The sequence below is a fragment of the Condylura cristata genome, unplaced genomic scaffold (genome assembly GCF_000260355.1).
Source record: "Condylura cristata isolate star-nosed mole 26May11 unplaced genomic scaffold, ConCri1.0 scaffold00007, whole genome shotgun sequence".
NCBI classification, from domain to species: domain Eukaryota; kingdom Metazoa; phylum Chordata; class Mammalia; order Eulipotyphla; family Talpidae; genus Condylura; species Condylura cristata.
In genome coordinates, this window is record NW_004567108.1 from 54,000,792 (window position 1) to 54,016,673 (window position 15,882).

A 15,882-nucleotide genomic window follows, 5' to 3' on the forward strand; every position below is an offset into this window, starting at 1 on the left:
ACAACTTTAATCACAATGAAAAAAAAAAGAACAAAATTAAGAAGAAACCACTAGAAATATTAAGCACAACAAGACACCAAGATGAAATGGGTTTACCACAAAACTTTATGATTCCAAAGACTATTTAGTATTATTTACTGGAATTATTCAATGGCATGTAACCAGATGGGGAAATTCCTAATTTCCCGGCCAGTAAGGCATCAAATTAGACAGGCTCAAGAAAAACTTTCTGCTCTAACAAGAACATGGTATAGTTAACAATATAGCAACAAAGGGTTTATTAATCTAAATTACAGAATACATTTATCCAAACCCAAATTGATTTCTCATGAACAGGGAGCTCAAAGACAAGGATACTTTTAATATAATGTTGAAGTTTCATCCTTAAAGGGCTTCCAGAAACGACACTGCCTTGCTCTTTAAGAGGGAGTTACCAGAAGAACTGGCCGCTAGGTGCTCTGATGGCAGAGTCGTGTGAATGGGAAACTGACAATGTGGCAACTCTGACAAGGGCGAGCTGAGAGCACAGGAAGAGAATCCCCGGGCCTCACACTCATGCACATTGCAGCTGGGCTTCCTCAGTGACACCACCCCAGAAATCTCCTTCCTCCCTTAAGGCAGACTGGATTGGAATCTCTACCTCTGGCAGCCACGGGGGATCCTCACTGATGCACACCAAAGGCTCACAGATGATATTAGAGCACTGGACCTTCAGCTATAAAAACAAACCATGAGGACAAAAGGTTTGGGGATTTTTTTTTTTAGTATTTATTTCTTTTTAATAGCTTCATTTTCATACAATGTATGATTTATCCACTCATGTCTGGCCCCCAAGGGGTTCCCAGCACCAATTCACCTGTGCACCATCACCACAGTCCCTTATGCTCTTCCCACTGGTTTTGAGCCAGTTCCCCACACACACACAGGAATTCTCTGGTTTATAGTTGTCTGTTGATTTTGATTTTTACTTTGTTGTAATTACTATTCCCCCCCAATACATCCCTTATATGTATACCCCTGAGTAAAAGAGATGAGTGATTATGTAACAAATAGGTTAAGACAGGGAATTGCTAGCCATTTGATCCGTTGATGCATTATCTAATGAGTCTTGATATATCCACTCCCACTGGCACAAAAAAGTCAAGTACAAGGCAACCCTCCCATCTGTTATGGTGGAGACCACGGATGTGCTCCCAAACAGAAAGAGAGTCTCACCTCAGCTTTAATACTCTAGCAGAACACTTCACAAATGAGTTCAATGCCTAGAACCAAAGGAAAACTTTCTCTCCATAATTATTTGTATACAGAACCAGAAAGTTAAGTCAGTTCTACAAGTTGTATGTCTTTGAGGTATTTCTAAATGGAACACCTATGACTCATGATTCATCGATAGCCTATTTTAGCAGACTAGAGAAATCCTTAAAGATCTAGTTAAAGAAAAGAAAACTAAAAACAAGCTTTTACCTGGTAGGTAAAGAACACTTTTATAAATTTCTACAGAATAATCTCAATAGTTTACCTCTCAGAGCTGCAAAAATTCTGTACAAGCAAAAATCAAAATTAATCTGCCTTTGCCATGACTCCAGAAGCTATGGGAATTCTCAAAAAAGGAAAACAACCTATTAAAGTTCAATGGCAGCAAAAGTAAGACAATGTTTAATGTTCTTCTATAAATTATAATGCTCTTTGTGTTCCCTCTAATATATGTTTAATGTACATTAGCAGCAAAATTCCTAAAACACTGACACAACAAATATTGTGATTTTACTAATTGATATGAAAATAAAATATTGCTTTGAAAAGGGAAAAATCATTCAAATAAAATTGCAAACTAACATTTCCTACATCATTCTTTGAACAGAATGGCGTTAACTGCAGAAAGAACCTTCATGAAATGGATACCTTCAGAAAATTCAGATAAAAAAACAAATAATTCATGTTTCTTTGTTGGGAAATCAGCACCTTAGATGCCACACCACCTAAGAGATGCTGGTTTTATAACTTCAGGAGTATGTCCATAGGCCTGACAATCTTAGGGACATCTTCAACATTTCCTGTGATACTTGAGAACACCTGGACTATCCACACCAAGGTCAATAAGCTTTTTAGTCCAGAGCACCATTTGCAAGATGAAGTGTCACCAAAGGAAGAAAGGAGAATTGCACTACTATTCTTTTCTATGTACCAGATTTCCCCTTCACTTAACCTCACCACAACTCTGCAACACAGCATTTTTATCCACTTTCCAGATATAAAGAAACTGAGGTTCAGAGAGACACATCAGCTATTCTACAGTGAAAGTAGAACATGAATCTACCCTCTCTGATTCTAAATTCATGATCTAATTCCCAAAGAATAGACTGAACATCAGGAGATAAAACTACCAAGTAGAGTAGAGACTGTGAGGTGCACCCCAAAATCCACAAGTGTTTTGTATTGAAGTTTGGACCCAGAAAATTCATATAGAGACAGGGCCTTAAGAGTTGTGATTATGTTAACTGAGACCATTAGGGTGGGCTCTAAACCAATCTGATGGTGTCCTTCAACAAGGGGAAATGTGGACACAAAAGAGACATGGAGACTCGTGAGGACATAGCAAAGCACGGCCTTCCACAACCAAGCACAGAGGTCTCCAAAGACACCAAACCGAGCTAACTTTTGACCTTGACCTTTTAGCCTCAAGACAGTGGAAACACCAATGTGTGATTTAAGTCACTCAGATTGTACGATATAGTGACAGTCACCACAGTGAACTGGCCTCTCATTCCTGGGCATATAGCAGGCAACAATTCCCAACTTCCTTCACAGTTAGGTTTAGTCTGGTGACTAAATCTTAGCAAAAGAGGCCCTCTCCGGTGGCGCAGCAGGTTAAAGCACAGCACTGAGAATCTAAAGCCGCTTCCGCATTGAGTTCGATTCCCGCCTGCCCTGGAGGTGACCACATGGCGTGGCAGACCTCTCCTGGCCCGCCCACTGCTCCCCTCAGCAGTGTACTTCGTAGATCTGCCTGTTCTGTTCCCCACTCTGTCTCTGGTGAGGCCTCTCACCACCCCTGAGCCTCTGGCCTGTACCCCAGTTCTGTATGCACAAATAAATAAATCTTTAAAAAATAATAAAAATAAAAAAAATCTTAGCAAAAGAAAACTGAGCAGGAGCGACGGGCATATGCCCCTTCTAAGACCTCAGGTGCAAGTCACACTCCCCTACCCTCTGGCCAGCTGGAACAGAGACTGTGGCCAGAGTGAGCTTCCCAGCCACCGAGTGATAACAGCAACACTGTCATAGCTGGCTGCCCAGGTGACCCTGTGAAGAACTACTCACCAACGTGTCAACCACCCATTACCATTAAGTACGCCAAGAAGTGAATTTCTAAGTGTTTGAGCCATTCTATACTTTGGGGTTAGTTTGTTACAGCAGGTAGACTGCCCTAATACCAAGGCACAAAAAGTATAGGGGGAGTAGAAAGGAGGTAAGAGATACACAAAAGGTGGGAAGTACTAACTGTTCACAACAACTCTATCCAGTGCTGCTTGGCCATCCTTTTCAACCCAGGGACTGCCAGGGAGGGGAGCACAAGGCTTCCTGATTTTGCAACATAATTTTAGAGAACTAACAGACCAAACCAGAATATAATTCTTTGCCATAAATTTTTCTAGCAGAACATTTGTTAAAGCCAGTCCGGCCCTTTACTAAGTGTGCTCAAACACCCTCTACGAAGTCAAGCCTGATAAATGACAATGGGAAACTCCACAAATCTGGCATCATCCTCTTGATGACAAATTGCCCTGTCTGTGTTGAAAGCTACCAAGAGGTATGTAGACAGCCTGTGGTTACCAGCCCTTGACGTTGCAACATTTAAGTCTTTCTCTGTCCTTCAAAATTCTCAAAACAAATGAAACTTTGTAGAATTAATATTACAAAATTCCATGCAATCACACAATATATTTAAAGAAGGAGGGAGATGATAGAGGAATGCGATGACTCAGTAAAAATAAGTCAAATAACTTCCCCGGAGTTGGAAATAACTGTTGTATATAGTTTTCTAAGCCCATAATATGGACAGAAAGGGGAAAGAAAAACACAGTGCAGTCATCAAGACAATAGTATCTGTGGAATGTCACAAACCACTTTATCAATTATTCTCTTGCCAAAAAGAATGCTTGAAACTGACCATGAGAAGTTCATTTCTGCATTATGTTTCTACTCCATGTGAAAGATAGTCTCACAGGGAAAGGCAGCATCAGAGAGAGCCAAGGCTGACATCTGGGGGCTATGAATTCACTCAGGTCTGGTCTCATATGAGCAAGGCCTAGTGGATCTCCCTAAACACACCCTTCTGATTCTCCAGGGAAGAGAAATCTCATGTACAGTTACAAGTATTCTACAGATACTTGTATAGTTAACAGGTAGAGGACAATACAAATAGTAGTGTTACATTATTCTGCCTAAAAGAGGCCCAAGTACATACGGCCTAAGAAACTAGCATTTATTATCAAGCAATGAAAAGCTTCCTTCCTGGATGGCAGGACCACTAAGCTCAGAAGAGACCTTCCACCATTTCCTAATTCTGTCCCCTGAGAGAGAGAGAGCCACCTCATATTGCAAAGTGGGCACATATCCTAGTTTTGAAATTTTAAGAGCTAGGTTCCCAGTCTTAAATTAGCTTCTGCAGGGCTCATCTCCAAAAGTGAGTCGACAGAGTGTTCTTTCTTATCTTTCCTTGGATAGCACTGGAAAAATAAAAAGGATTATACCATCTGGGACTGAAGAAAGGCACCCAAAGTCAAGACACAGCTGAGTAGCATACACTGAGCCACCACTGAGGATGAGGCCCCATGCTGAGTTCCAACATGACAGACACAACCCGACCCTTCTACTTATGTAGCCGGGACAACCAGACCCTTTCCGCTGATGTTGGCCAGGACAAGCAGGGGCCAAGAAGGCTGAGAACCGGAATAGAGGAAAGGTCTGAAGGACTGACCTACTTGAGGAGATAAAAGCAGCCAGAATGACTGAAATCAAGTCCACACAGAGTAGGATTAGTTGAACAGGAGTCTAAAAGGTACATCAGGATTAGCAAGAGTGTCTCTGGGTCCTCCATGGTGGCGCAACAGGTTAAAGCGCAGCACTTCAAAGCTAGCGTAGCTGCTTCAGGGAGAGTTCGATCCCCAGCCCCAGGTGACCCACATGGCCAGGCAGACCTCTCCTGTCTCACCCTCTGCTCCCCTCAGCAGTGTACTTCATCAATCTGCCTGGTCTGCTCCCCACTGTCTCTGGTGAATCCTCTCACCACCCCTGCACTTCTGGCCTGTACCCCAGTTCTGTATGGAAAATAATAAATCTTTTAAAAAGAAATGAGTGTCTCTTACCAAAGAGTACAGTAAGTGGGGGAGAGAGTGGGGAAATGACCCCAAAGATCCAATCCTCCTCAGTTCAGATACTGTTAGCTCATGCCTGGGAAGCCAGGTGCTCCAAGACACTATCCTCCTTACTGAAGCCAAGCCCCAGGCTTTCTGTAGCTTCTAGCTCAGTTACAAAGTGAGAGCAAGGCTGAGCTGAGAAGGCAAAAGAGGAAAGCTAGATGACCCAATGGTGCTGATGACTCTATAACTAGATGGGCATCAGGAAGGTTTAAAAGTTCTGCCAGGGAAGGCTGAACTTGTCCTCAAAGAACTCTCTATTCTCACTTTAATTTGGGTGAAATTTGCCTAACAATCTCAATGTGAAACCACTATGATTCCGTCGATCCTACCTGGACCCTCCCAAACTTACCAGATTTTCAACCTCATTCTGTCTCTTCCTGATTAAATATTCAAGGAATATGGAAAGTCTCTCTGAAAGGGTTCCAGAGCAGTAGGGATGCTGAAAAATCTCTGCCTGACTCCAAAGGTTTAGCAGGAAAACTCTGAGCACGGACTGAACTTACCAGCAGACTGGTAAGTCCCAGGGGTGCCTTACTTTTGAACAGTGACCCTGAAGGTCAGAGAAGTAGAAGGGAATTGTGGGTACTTTCCTTAGTGTGCAAAGCACCACTAAACAGGACTGTCAGCCTTGCCTGAGCCTATCCACAGTAATTGCTACTCTAGCCTTGACCCCATCACCCAACCCAATCAAGGGGGTGGAGATGATGCTGAAGTGTGTGGTGCAAGATACCAGGCAGTATAGTAACTAGCTAGATACAGAAATATTTCATCCCACATACACTCTACCTAAGTTCAATATCACTGGTTTTTTTTAAAATAATAATTGTTTAAAAGATTTATTTATTTATGCATACAGAACTGGGGTACAGAGTTGCAGGGGCAGTGAGAGGATTCACCAGAGACACAGTGGGGAGCAGAACAGGCAGACTGATGAAGTACACTGCTGAGGGGAGCAGCGGGCGGGTCAGGAGAGGACTGCTGCACCGTTCAGGTCAGCACCCTGGTGGATATTAAACTTGTCCTGAAGCGGCTGCAGCCAGCTTCATAGTGCTGTACTTTCACCGGCTGCACCACCAGGGAGGCCCTCAACATTACTGCTTTTTAAACACACTCACCATCATGTACCTAAGCGGAACAAAAATTTGGCAACTCCACAGGTTGCTACCTGAAACCAGCTAACTGTATCCCTCTCTCAAAGTTCTCATCTAAGGCAGATCTTTCTGTTCTAAAAATTCTTATCTTAGAGAACTTCTGATACCTGCCTTAATTCTCTTTGGAGCCACTCAAGGAAAACTTTAGGGTAACATCTGCAATGCCATCAGGTGATTCATGACAAGGTTTAGGACCTAAGTCAGTAAAGATGCAATGGCAAGGACACAGTTTTTCAGAGGTGGCTACATATTTATATATCTTCTCAACTGCTTGTAAATACTCAGACTTTCAGAGTTCAGTCCCCCAGAAGTATGAAAGATCCTTGGAAAGATCATCTGCATCCTTATAATATTCTAACTAACCTTTCCCATTTATTTTGGTTTAAAAAAAAAATAACAGGAAAGTCCTTTTCAGAAAGCCTTCTGAGTATGAACTCTGGGCCTTTCTCTAAAGTACACCATAAACTTAGAGGTGGATAAAAACTATAAACCAGAGACATTCTATGGGAGCGGAGAGGGACACAAGATCAAAACTACAGTGGGAAGAGCTCACGGGACTTTGGTGGTGGCACCTGGGTGAAGTGGTGGTGGGAAGTCCACAGGGATTACAACTGAGATGAAAAAATGTACAAAATGAAGGATAATATAAAAAAATTATTAAAAAAAACTTATAACTAGATGGTCATCAGGAAAGACTTTAAATGGAGGTTTTTTCTGCCAGGAAAGACTAATTATTATCGGAGAAAAAGGATAGGCCCTTAAAGTAGTAGTGTTTTTTCACAAGCCTTAAGTTCTATCATTCACTTTGAGCTATAATCACTATAAAATCATCCTCAGTTCTTTTTGTGAGTCTCACATGACTAAAACGAGCTCCGGTCCTCACCATTAATTCTGTGACTAAATGTCTTAGCGCCCTCTTCTGGCCATTTGCTGCATTCAATCAGGGAGCAGTTTGCTTCACCGAGATGCAGCTAGCTTATTTTTCAAAGGTCAGACAGTGGCTACAGCATAGGCCTCCTGTCCTTCAAAGCTGAGCCAGAGGCCAGAGGCCGCTGCCAGAAAGGGAAAGGAAGGAACTTGAGGAGCTCTCCAGCCACTGCCTGTTCACATGTCTTTCCTTCATAAACATCACCCTGGTGCCTGGGCTCACCTAACTTACATCCACTCTGGCCTCATTTCTACTCACAGATTCTTCTACAGGATAAGCCCGTTTCACCCTCCTGTCAGTCTGCTTCAAGTAGCCAGTTCTGGTGTGGGGGGCAGTGGAAGTGTCTGGAGTGGCCAGTTCACCTATCAAGTATCACCTGAGTAAACAGAGGTCACGAAGAGAGACCTGTAGACATGTGACGCCAATCACCTTCCTGCCCTTGGGTTTATGTTAGTCAGGTTAAAGGAGCTGGAGGAGGGAGAAGAAGGATACCAGAAGAAAACTTTCCTGTTCCACCATCTCATGACAAGGCAACTTTTCCTAACTGTCCAGTCCCAGAGATCCTTCAGTAAGAGCCAACACAAATAACAATAAGCCCTGTAAGATCAAGCCACTGATTACTAATAAGTATGTAACTGGTTTAACATCCATCCATCAAGTAAAAATATTTTGTATACGAGGAAGCTGTAAAGGAACTGAAAAGTAATCCTTGCCATCAAATAGCTATTTGTTTGCCTTAGGTCAAACATGTCAAAGGAAGTAATTAGAAAGCAATGTGTTATATCATTAAGTGAAAAATATGCACTGGAAGTTCTGTAAATACACACACACACACACACACACAGTAGCCACTTCTGTCATGTTTAGAAAAATGATCCTCAAAATACTGCTAACAGTTATTTCTGGTAGAACTTCAGACGACCTGTATTTTTTTCTTTATATTTTTCATACAAAAATTTGAATGTTGTATCTTAATCATGAGAACAGAAATGAATTAAAAGTCAATTTAAGAAGTGTATGAACAGAAAATTGCTTATGAGTTGCACACAGACTATGAATGAAAACAGTTACATGAAAATACACATTATTGAAATATTGAAGAAAATATTCCAAATAATTAGTGACCCTTTAGCAGAAGGGGCTTCAATGACATCGTCTTTTCTGCCTGACATGTCTTATTTATTTTCTAGAACTTTTATAAGCAGAAAAGTCAATCTTAAGGTAAAGAATTCAAATGTTAACCAATGATGTATCCTCAATTTAAAATGTTTTTAGTGGCACTGGCAAAGGATAGCTCTCCTGCCTAACTATGACTATGCAGGTACCTCTTTCTTTCTCTCTTGCTTGCTTGCTTTCTCGTTTTCCTAATAAACCTGTCCTTTAAAAATGAAAAAAAGAAAAGAAAAAAGAAAAGGTCATTTGTAAAGCGTATAGCCAATACTCACAGCCTTACTACCATACCTGGAATAAGTGCTGTGCTGATGAGGATGTCCACCTCCTTGCACTGCTGAGCAAAGAGCTTCATTTCGGCATCAATGAACTCTTTAGACATCTCCTTTGCATATCCTCCTTGTCCCTCACCAGATTCCTTCACATCCACCTCCAAGGGTTCAGCACCCAGAGACTTGAACTGCTCCAAAGCTGCAGCTCTGGTAATACGGAAAAAAAAAAAAAAAAAGTTACTTTAGGTTCCAAACACAGGAAACAATATCTACATGTACATACACCTTTTTTGTCAAATGAGCCTTCATTGATACATTTCCTCTGTAAGCTCTTAAATGCCTACTGGTAGGAAGGGAAGTTCCTAGCCATTGTTTAAAAAACTTCAAAACTTATACACCTCTAATACCAAAAGACAATGAGTTATACTTACGATTTTTGATATTTAACTTAATAAATACCATTCATTCTTCCAGCAAGAATTTATAATCAAGTGTGTTTTCCAATATATTTGGATCTCATATTTATAATATGATTCAATGCCCATCTAAGATGATTAATTAACCAATAAACTATAAATTCTGTGAAAAGTATTACATCAAATCAGCCACATCATTTTTCATAGTATATATGAGTTACATTACTAAACTGTAAATAAAAATGAGGTGAAACAAGAGCTATTCTAGCTTTCTATTCTATATACAATATAAAACAGTAACTGACAAAAGATTAAATTCTAAATAGTACCCAACACCAAGTTTCAAATAATCTCTAAGTATTTACATTTCTACTATATTAATATTTTCTACTACAATGAAAACTTCAAGAACCTGTTTTCTTCAAACTTGAAGGGTTCAAAAACTTCGTATTAACAAACATCCAAATTAAGATAGAACTAAAGGCAAGCTTAATTCCGGCTATCCTTAGTTTCATCCTGACAACTCTATTAATGCCTTTCTCATTTAAACAGGACAGCTTTTAATCAGTACACAGCTTCTTTAAAGTCCAAGTAACCACTGCATAACCATATTCTATGGAACATTCTTTGCCCTGAAAAGTAAGACTTTCCGACTTTCTGTACCCAACCTTAATAGTTGGTATTATTCCTCTATTCCTCAACTAATAATAAATAATGACGTTTTGACCTCAAAAAAGTACTGGAACACATAAATGGTAATAATGTTCAATCAAATGTAATGAAATCCACTATCAGTGACTTCTGAAAAGAAGGATTTTAATCAAACTTCTCTTTATAGAAATTCTAAGAAAATATTGATGTGTGTTTTAAGTAAATGTACAATGCACACAGTACTTTCAGCTAGGGAGGGGCTAAAGATTATCAGAGAAATATATTCAACTCCATCTTTATGTTAAAAGAAAGGGATCTTATCACAATTATGCAATAATAATAATTATTATTAATGCTGTGTTAATAATAACAATGCCTGTATTCAGCTCAAGGTGAAGGTCCTGGGACTACTCAGCCCATTTGATGTAACCTGCTTCCAACAATTCCATGCAGGTATGACCCACTGCACCTGTCACCCCTAGTCTGTTCTCCAAGATGTTTCTTTCTCCAAGATTCTTTATTCATACTCACAACCATCTCTGTTCATACCTTAGGTACTTCTGAACAGAACAATAACACAGTAAAATAGTACAGAGGCACCACATGGTGATAACTGTCCCACTGCTAATCGATATGCATAAACAAGTGTTTGTTTTTAATTCTTTTATGAATTGCATTCGTTGTACTGAGTCTCAGTCCTTATTTTTCCCCACTATGTAATACTTTTTCACTTTGTGTTTAACTCTGAAAAAGTGGAAGCATTTTTAAATGAGAGCTTGTAGAGCAGTTTTCAATGTGCCACTTCCATTTATAAGTCCTAATGAGCACACGATATTGAGTGAAACAAAACCTTTCACCTTAACTGCAGTCACTAGGGAAGCACTCACCTCGTATCAAATCCACGTACAATTGCACCCATTGACTTTGCTGCACCTGCAGAGGCCAGCCCGGCAACGCCACCACCAATGATCAGAATCTAGAGAAAAAGGCAGAACCAATGTGTTTTCAACATATTATCATCTGACTATGAAAAACCATCAATTAATAACTATCAGGAGCTGGGACGCAGCATTCAATAATACACCAGGCGCCAGAGATGGCCAGTCCTAAAAGGCTGCAAGTGGATAGAACACTCTTTAGGTGAACCACCACTGTTTTTAAAAATGTATCAGAAGGACAAGTGCTGACAAAGGTCAACAACCTTCACTAAAAATATCCTGACAATCAGCAGCTCAGGGTGAAAACCACATACAGCAGGATCAGCATTCCATATGTAAGCCTAGCTACTGCCACGAAAATTCCCAAAGTGGTCTTCTAACTACTTCTCCCCTCTCAAATTCTAGGGTCTTTTATGTTCATAAAATATCAATATAAGTTTCAAAGATGGGTGCAACTTTGATGAAACATCTGTTCCAACACCTATTTTGAGCACAAATGCTAAAAGGAACAGCAGCTAACCAACCACCTAATTCTGAACCGTTTCAAACAAACTGTACCTGAAACCCAAAGCAATGTGGCAAATCTCCCTAACCATGGAAAGATGGGAGCCAAGAAGACCAAAGAATTCATCGGAAACAAGAGTCTCCCTACCTTCTAGGAAACAAAATAAAAACAATGTAGTCTCCAGTCTGGAAGGGGCCCTCCCAAAGAAGTCTTACTATACTTCCCAATCAAGTGTAGGCAAATCCTTGCTGTCAGAGCTAGAGCTAGAGCCTGAGTGAGAGAATGATAGAGGGATAGACAGAGATAACTAGAGCCAGAGATGCCACCAGGGAAACAGTGATGCTTACACATTCCAACCCATCTCCTCCTGCTCTTTTAAAACAAGGTGGGGCCCTCCCTGGTGGCACAACAGATTAGGATGCAGCACTGCAAGCTACCTGCAGCCGCTGCAGTGTGAGTTCAATCCCTGGCCCTAGAGGTGACCCACATGGTGAGGCAGACCTCTCCTGACCTGCCCGTTGCTCCCTTCAGCAGTGAACTTCGTTGATCTGCCTGTTCTGCTCCCTACTCTGTCTCTGGTGAAGCCTCTCACCGCCCCTGCACCTCTGGCCTATACCCCAGTTCTGTATGCGCAAATACTCTTAAAAAAAAAAAATTTTAAAGTCAGAAATTTAAAAAGCTCTGTAGCACCATTTGTCAAATAATTCAAGTTAGTAAGTCAAAAACAGAAAAAAAGGCCCTCCCTGGTGGCGCAGCGGGTTAAAGCACAGCACTGAGAATCTAGAGCCACTTCCGCATGAGTTCGATTCCCGCCTGCCCGGAGGTTCCACATGGTGTGGCAGACCTCTCCTGACCCGCCCGCTGCTCCCCTCAGCAGTGTGCTTCGTCGATCTGCCTGTTCTGTTCCCCACTCTGTCTCTGGTGAAGCCTCTCGCCGCCCCTGAGCCTCTGGCCTGTACCCCAGTTCTGTATGCACAAATAAATAAATCTTTAAAAAAAAAAAAAAAACAGAAAAAAAACAATATAGCTTTAAGAATGTCAAGATTTATTTTTAAGCAACTTCAAGCAGCTTTGAGGCTCGGTCACATGTTAGTATAACACAGAAGTCATCAATGTGAAGTTACACATAATAAGAATCTTTAACTAACTCTTCTAAGTCCATACATAGCACTGCTATAATTAATCTATATTATAAAGAAACTCTAGGCATTTTGCCTACCTTTGCAGGAGGAACTTTTCCAGCAGCTGTGATCTGACCAGTGAAAAACCGTCCAAAATGATTTGCTGCCAGTACAACAGCCTTATAACTTAAAAAATAAATAAGCAGGTGGTTAAATCCCATAAAATGAAAGACCTTAGGCTCATATATCATCGTAAGTGCACCAGCAAATTTTGTCAAAGAATAGATGCCAACATTTAGAGTATCTACTGTGTCAAAATGTGGTTAGTGCTGAATCTCCACAACAACCTTGTGGAGAGGGGCAATTACTATCTTCATTTTACAGGTGAGGAAACTGAGACACAAAGATATGAAGAGACTTCTCCAAGGTCACGTGGGAGTGAATGGCAGAGCCAAAGCCTAAGCCAGGCCTCCTGCCTGCAGACTCATCCATGATGGGGCCTGCCTTTTCACTGCAGACTAATTAGGATTTAAAAAAGAAGGGGCATTACCAGGGTACCACCAGCGACTGCAGCACAAGTTTGATCCCCAACCAGCCAGGGAGCTGACCACATGGCACAGCAGACCTCTCCTGACCCGCACGCTGCTCCCCTCAGCAGTGTACGTCATCAAGCTGCCTGTTCAGCTCCCCACTCTGTCTCTGGTGAATCCTCTCACCCCACCACCACACTTCTGGCTTACACCCCAGTTTTTGCATATATAAATAAATAAATCTTTAAAAAAAAAGAAATGAAGGGAAGATAAGAAAAACTAGCAAAGATTTTCTTTAGATGTTAGAACTACTGATAACGCAAACTCTTTTAATTTACTATATCATATAAATCTTCATTGATGGATATGTATAAAAATGAAAGATGATGCACACATGCATAAATAAAATTTTTAAAAAATAGATTTTACCCTCCAAACAAAAAGCACTTCCCTTGATTGGATGGCAGTGTGGAGTCTGACAAAGAGTGACCTCAGTTCGAGTCCCAGTTTTATGACTAGCTTTGTGACGCTGGGCACGTATCTGTAATTCTCTAATCCTTGGTTTCCTCATCTATTAAGTAGGGAGGGACAGAAAGAACATCTATCGCTAGTGCTGTGAGGCTCAAATGAAATGATGTAGGTAACGCACTTACCATAAAATCTGTCACAGTAAGTGCCTGGCAAATTAAAAGTGTTTGGCTTTTAACTAAACAAACCGTAACAAAAACTACCATAAATATACACCATCTTTCCTTTAATGGGATATCTTTAACATATTACACCAATTTCACAAACAATACATGGAGTAACAACTGATAATAAAGCAGGTAACAGTTAGCACTGTTTAAGTCAAATCACAGTGGAGCAGGAAAGTAAGCTTTTAGAAATACAATGTTAGCCTTGAAATTAAATTCAGAGTGACTGAAATTTTTAAAGGGCAAAATGATAAGGATCCAAAGGCCATTGTACAAAATTAATTTTGGAACAAATGCTTTAAAAGCACTCTGTTGCTGTACTGAAAAAAAATAATAATAATAAAAAATGATTACACAAGAAAAGTACAAGAAAATGTTGATTGTGGGAAAAAGTGCTAAGAGTGGGCTTTTTATGATAAAAGGAAAAAAGTTCTAAATGAACAATAATGAAATGGAAGGGGCATGTCTTCACTGCTTCTCACTATGGGTATGTGTGTTAATCAGGCAAAAAACCATTTACCCACATTGGGTGTTTAGATACTAGATGATTGTTCTGGAAATATACCCTTTGCAAACAAGTATCAGCTCAGGCCATAAGATAATGATTCATTAAGCTATGTCCCTTAGATTCCAGAAGGCTCCAATTTGCACCAACTCTAGTGACGGTGGTGTTAGGGAACAGGCATGTTTTTGGACCCCTCTGTCCTTCAATTCAACCCAGTCCACCCTGCCTTCACTCGGGGGCTTTTGCCTCATGACATTTCATTTGCTCACAAGATTCTACAATGAAAAACTACCAATCCAGAGCTACTGGTTTTGATGACCTTTCACATAGGTGCAGTTCATGTCACAAAATAGTAGCACCCTTCTAAATTTACAAATTTGTAAACTCAAAAAAAATTTTTTTGAAATAATAGTTCTTATTTACTAATAGCAATTTTATTAATTCATAGAATTCAATTATTTGTTATTGATCTTCAATATGATATAAATTGCTGGTGTAATTTGTACATTTTCTATGAAGTATTTTAAGTCCTACATTGTATAACCTAACTCTTCTGCAAACTAAGTAAATAAGGCAACAATTTATTTTGTCCCTCAGTCTATTATCCGTACCACAAAACAATGTGTTCCAATCAACCTTTTGCTATGTTACTTAAAGGACAACAACATGTAATTTTTAACTTGTCATTTTGTTTATGGCATATAACAGAGATCAAATGTGAACAGCTGAACCCAGAGTAGCAGCTATGGCGTATTTTATACACCCACTTAAGATATAAAACCTAAGCAAACCTTTCATTTGGTGTGTAAAAACTTTCATTTGGTATGTTAGGCTATATAAGGCTTTACTCAGGTTAGTCTTTTATGCAATATGTTACTTTTAAACATTTTCATTTCTAGATGCCTCCTTATTAGCAAGGTGTCAACAACTAATGCTTTTCATGCTTAAAAATCAAATTCACTAGTTTCTTACATGAACCGCTTTCATAGGTATTATCTAATTTCCACATTTTTCCCACTCAAAGTAGATTCAGATCACAGCAATCAGATAGCTACTCCCATCCCTCCCCGAGGCAGGCATGACTACTCAGTCATAGCCACATTTCTGAGCAGCATGAGCACAGAATCCTTCTCAAGATAGCACTGTGCACAAGTGGGAATTGCCTTTCTGCAGGAGGGCAAAGTTTATGCCATCTTGACCTTCAGGGCAAGAAACCACAGTTAGCCCTCACTTATGAATATAGGTCTAAACACCAGTGATACTTCCTTGAGTGCAGACATTTTATTTTCTCTGTTCACTAAGTAACTTATGAACTTACCTGGATAAAACCTAAACTGAACAACATCAAATAGATTCAGCCACTTTGACCAATAAAAAAGCAATTTCAACTTAATATATAAGACCATACATACATATATAAAACACAGCCCTTCCTCATACCAATTATCTGTCTTTTTCCTTGGTGGAAAGAAATATTACTTCTCTTCTACACGTGCAGATTAAAAGGGAATGGAAAACAGTGCCATGTGAAGAGCCATTTCCTAGCTGAAGACTGAAATGATAAAAAGTCTTAAAAA

General features: G+C 40.1%; 1 protein-coding gene across 1 annotated transcript in view; it reads right to left on the reverse strand.

Annotated features, from left to right (window-relative positions):
* Positions 1-15,882, reverse strand: part of NNT (nicotinamide nucleotide transhydrogenase) — an 82,398-nt gene that overhangs the window by 55,733 nt on the left and 10,783 nt on the right. Inside the window, exons 5-7 of the mRNA XM_012721963.1 lie at positions 12,674-12,761; positions 10,899-10,987; positions 8,964-9,151 (exon numbers count right to left, since the gene is read on the reverse strand). Coding sequence (XP_012577417.1) covers positions 8,964-9,151; positions 10,899-10,987; positions 12,674-12,761 — 365 coding nt within the window. The remainder of the gene's footprint in view (positions 1-8,963; positions 9,152-10,898; positions 10,988-12,673; positions 12,762-15,882) is intronic.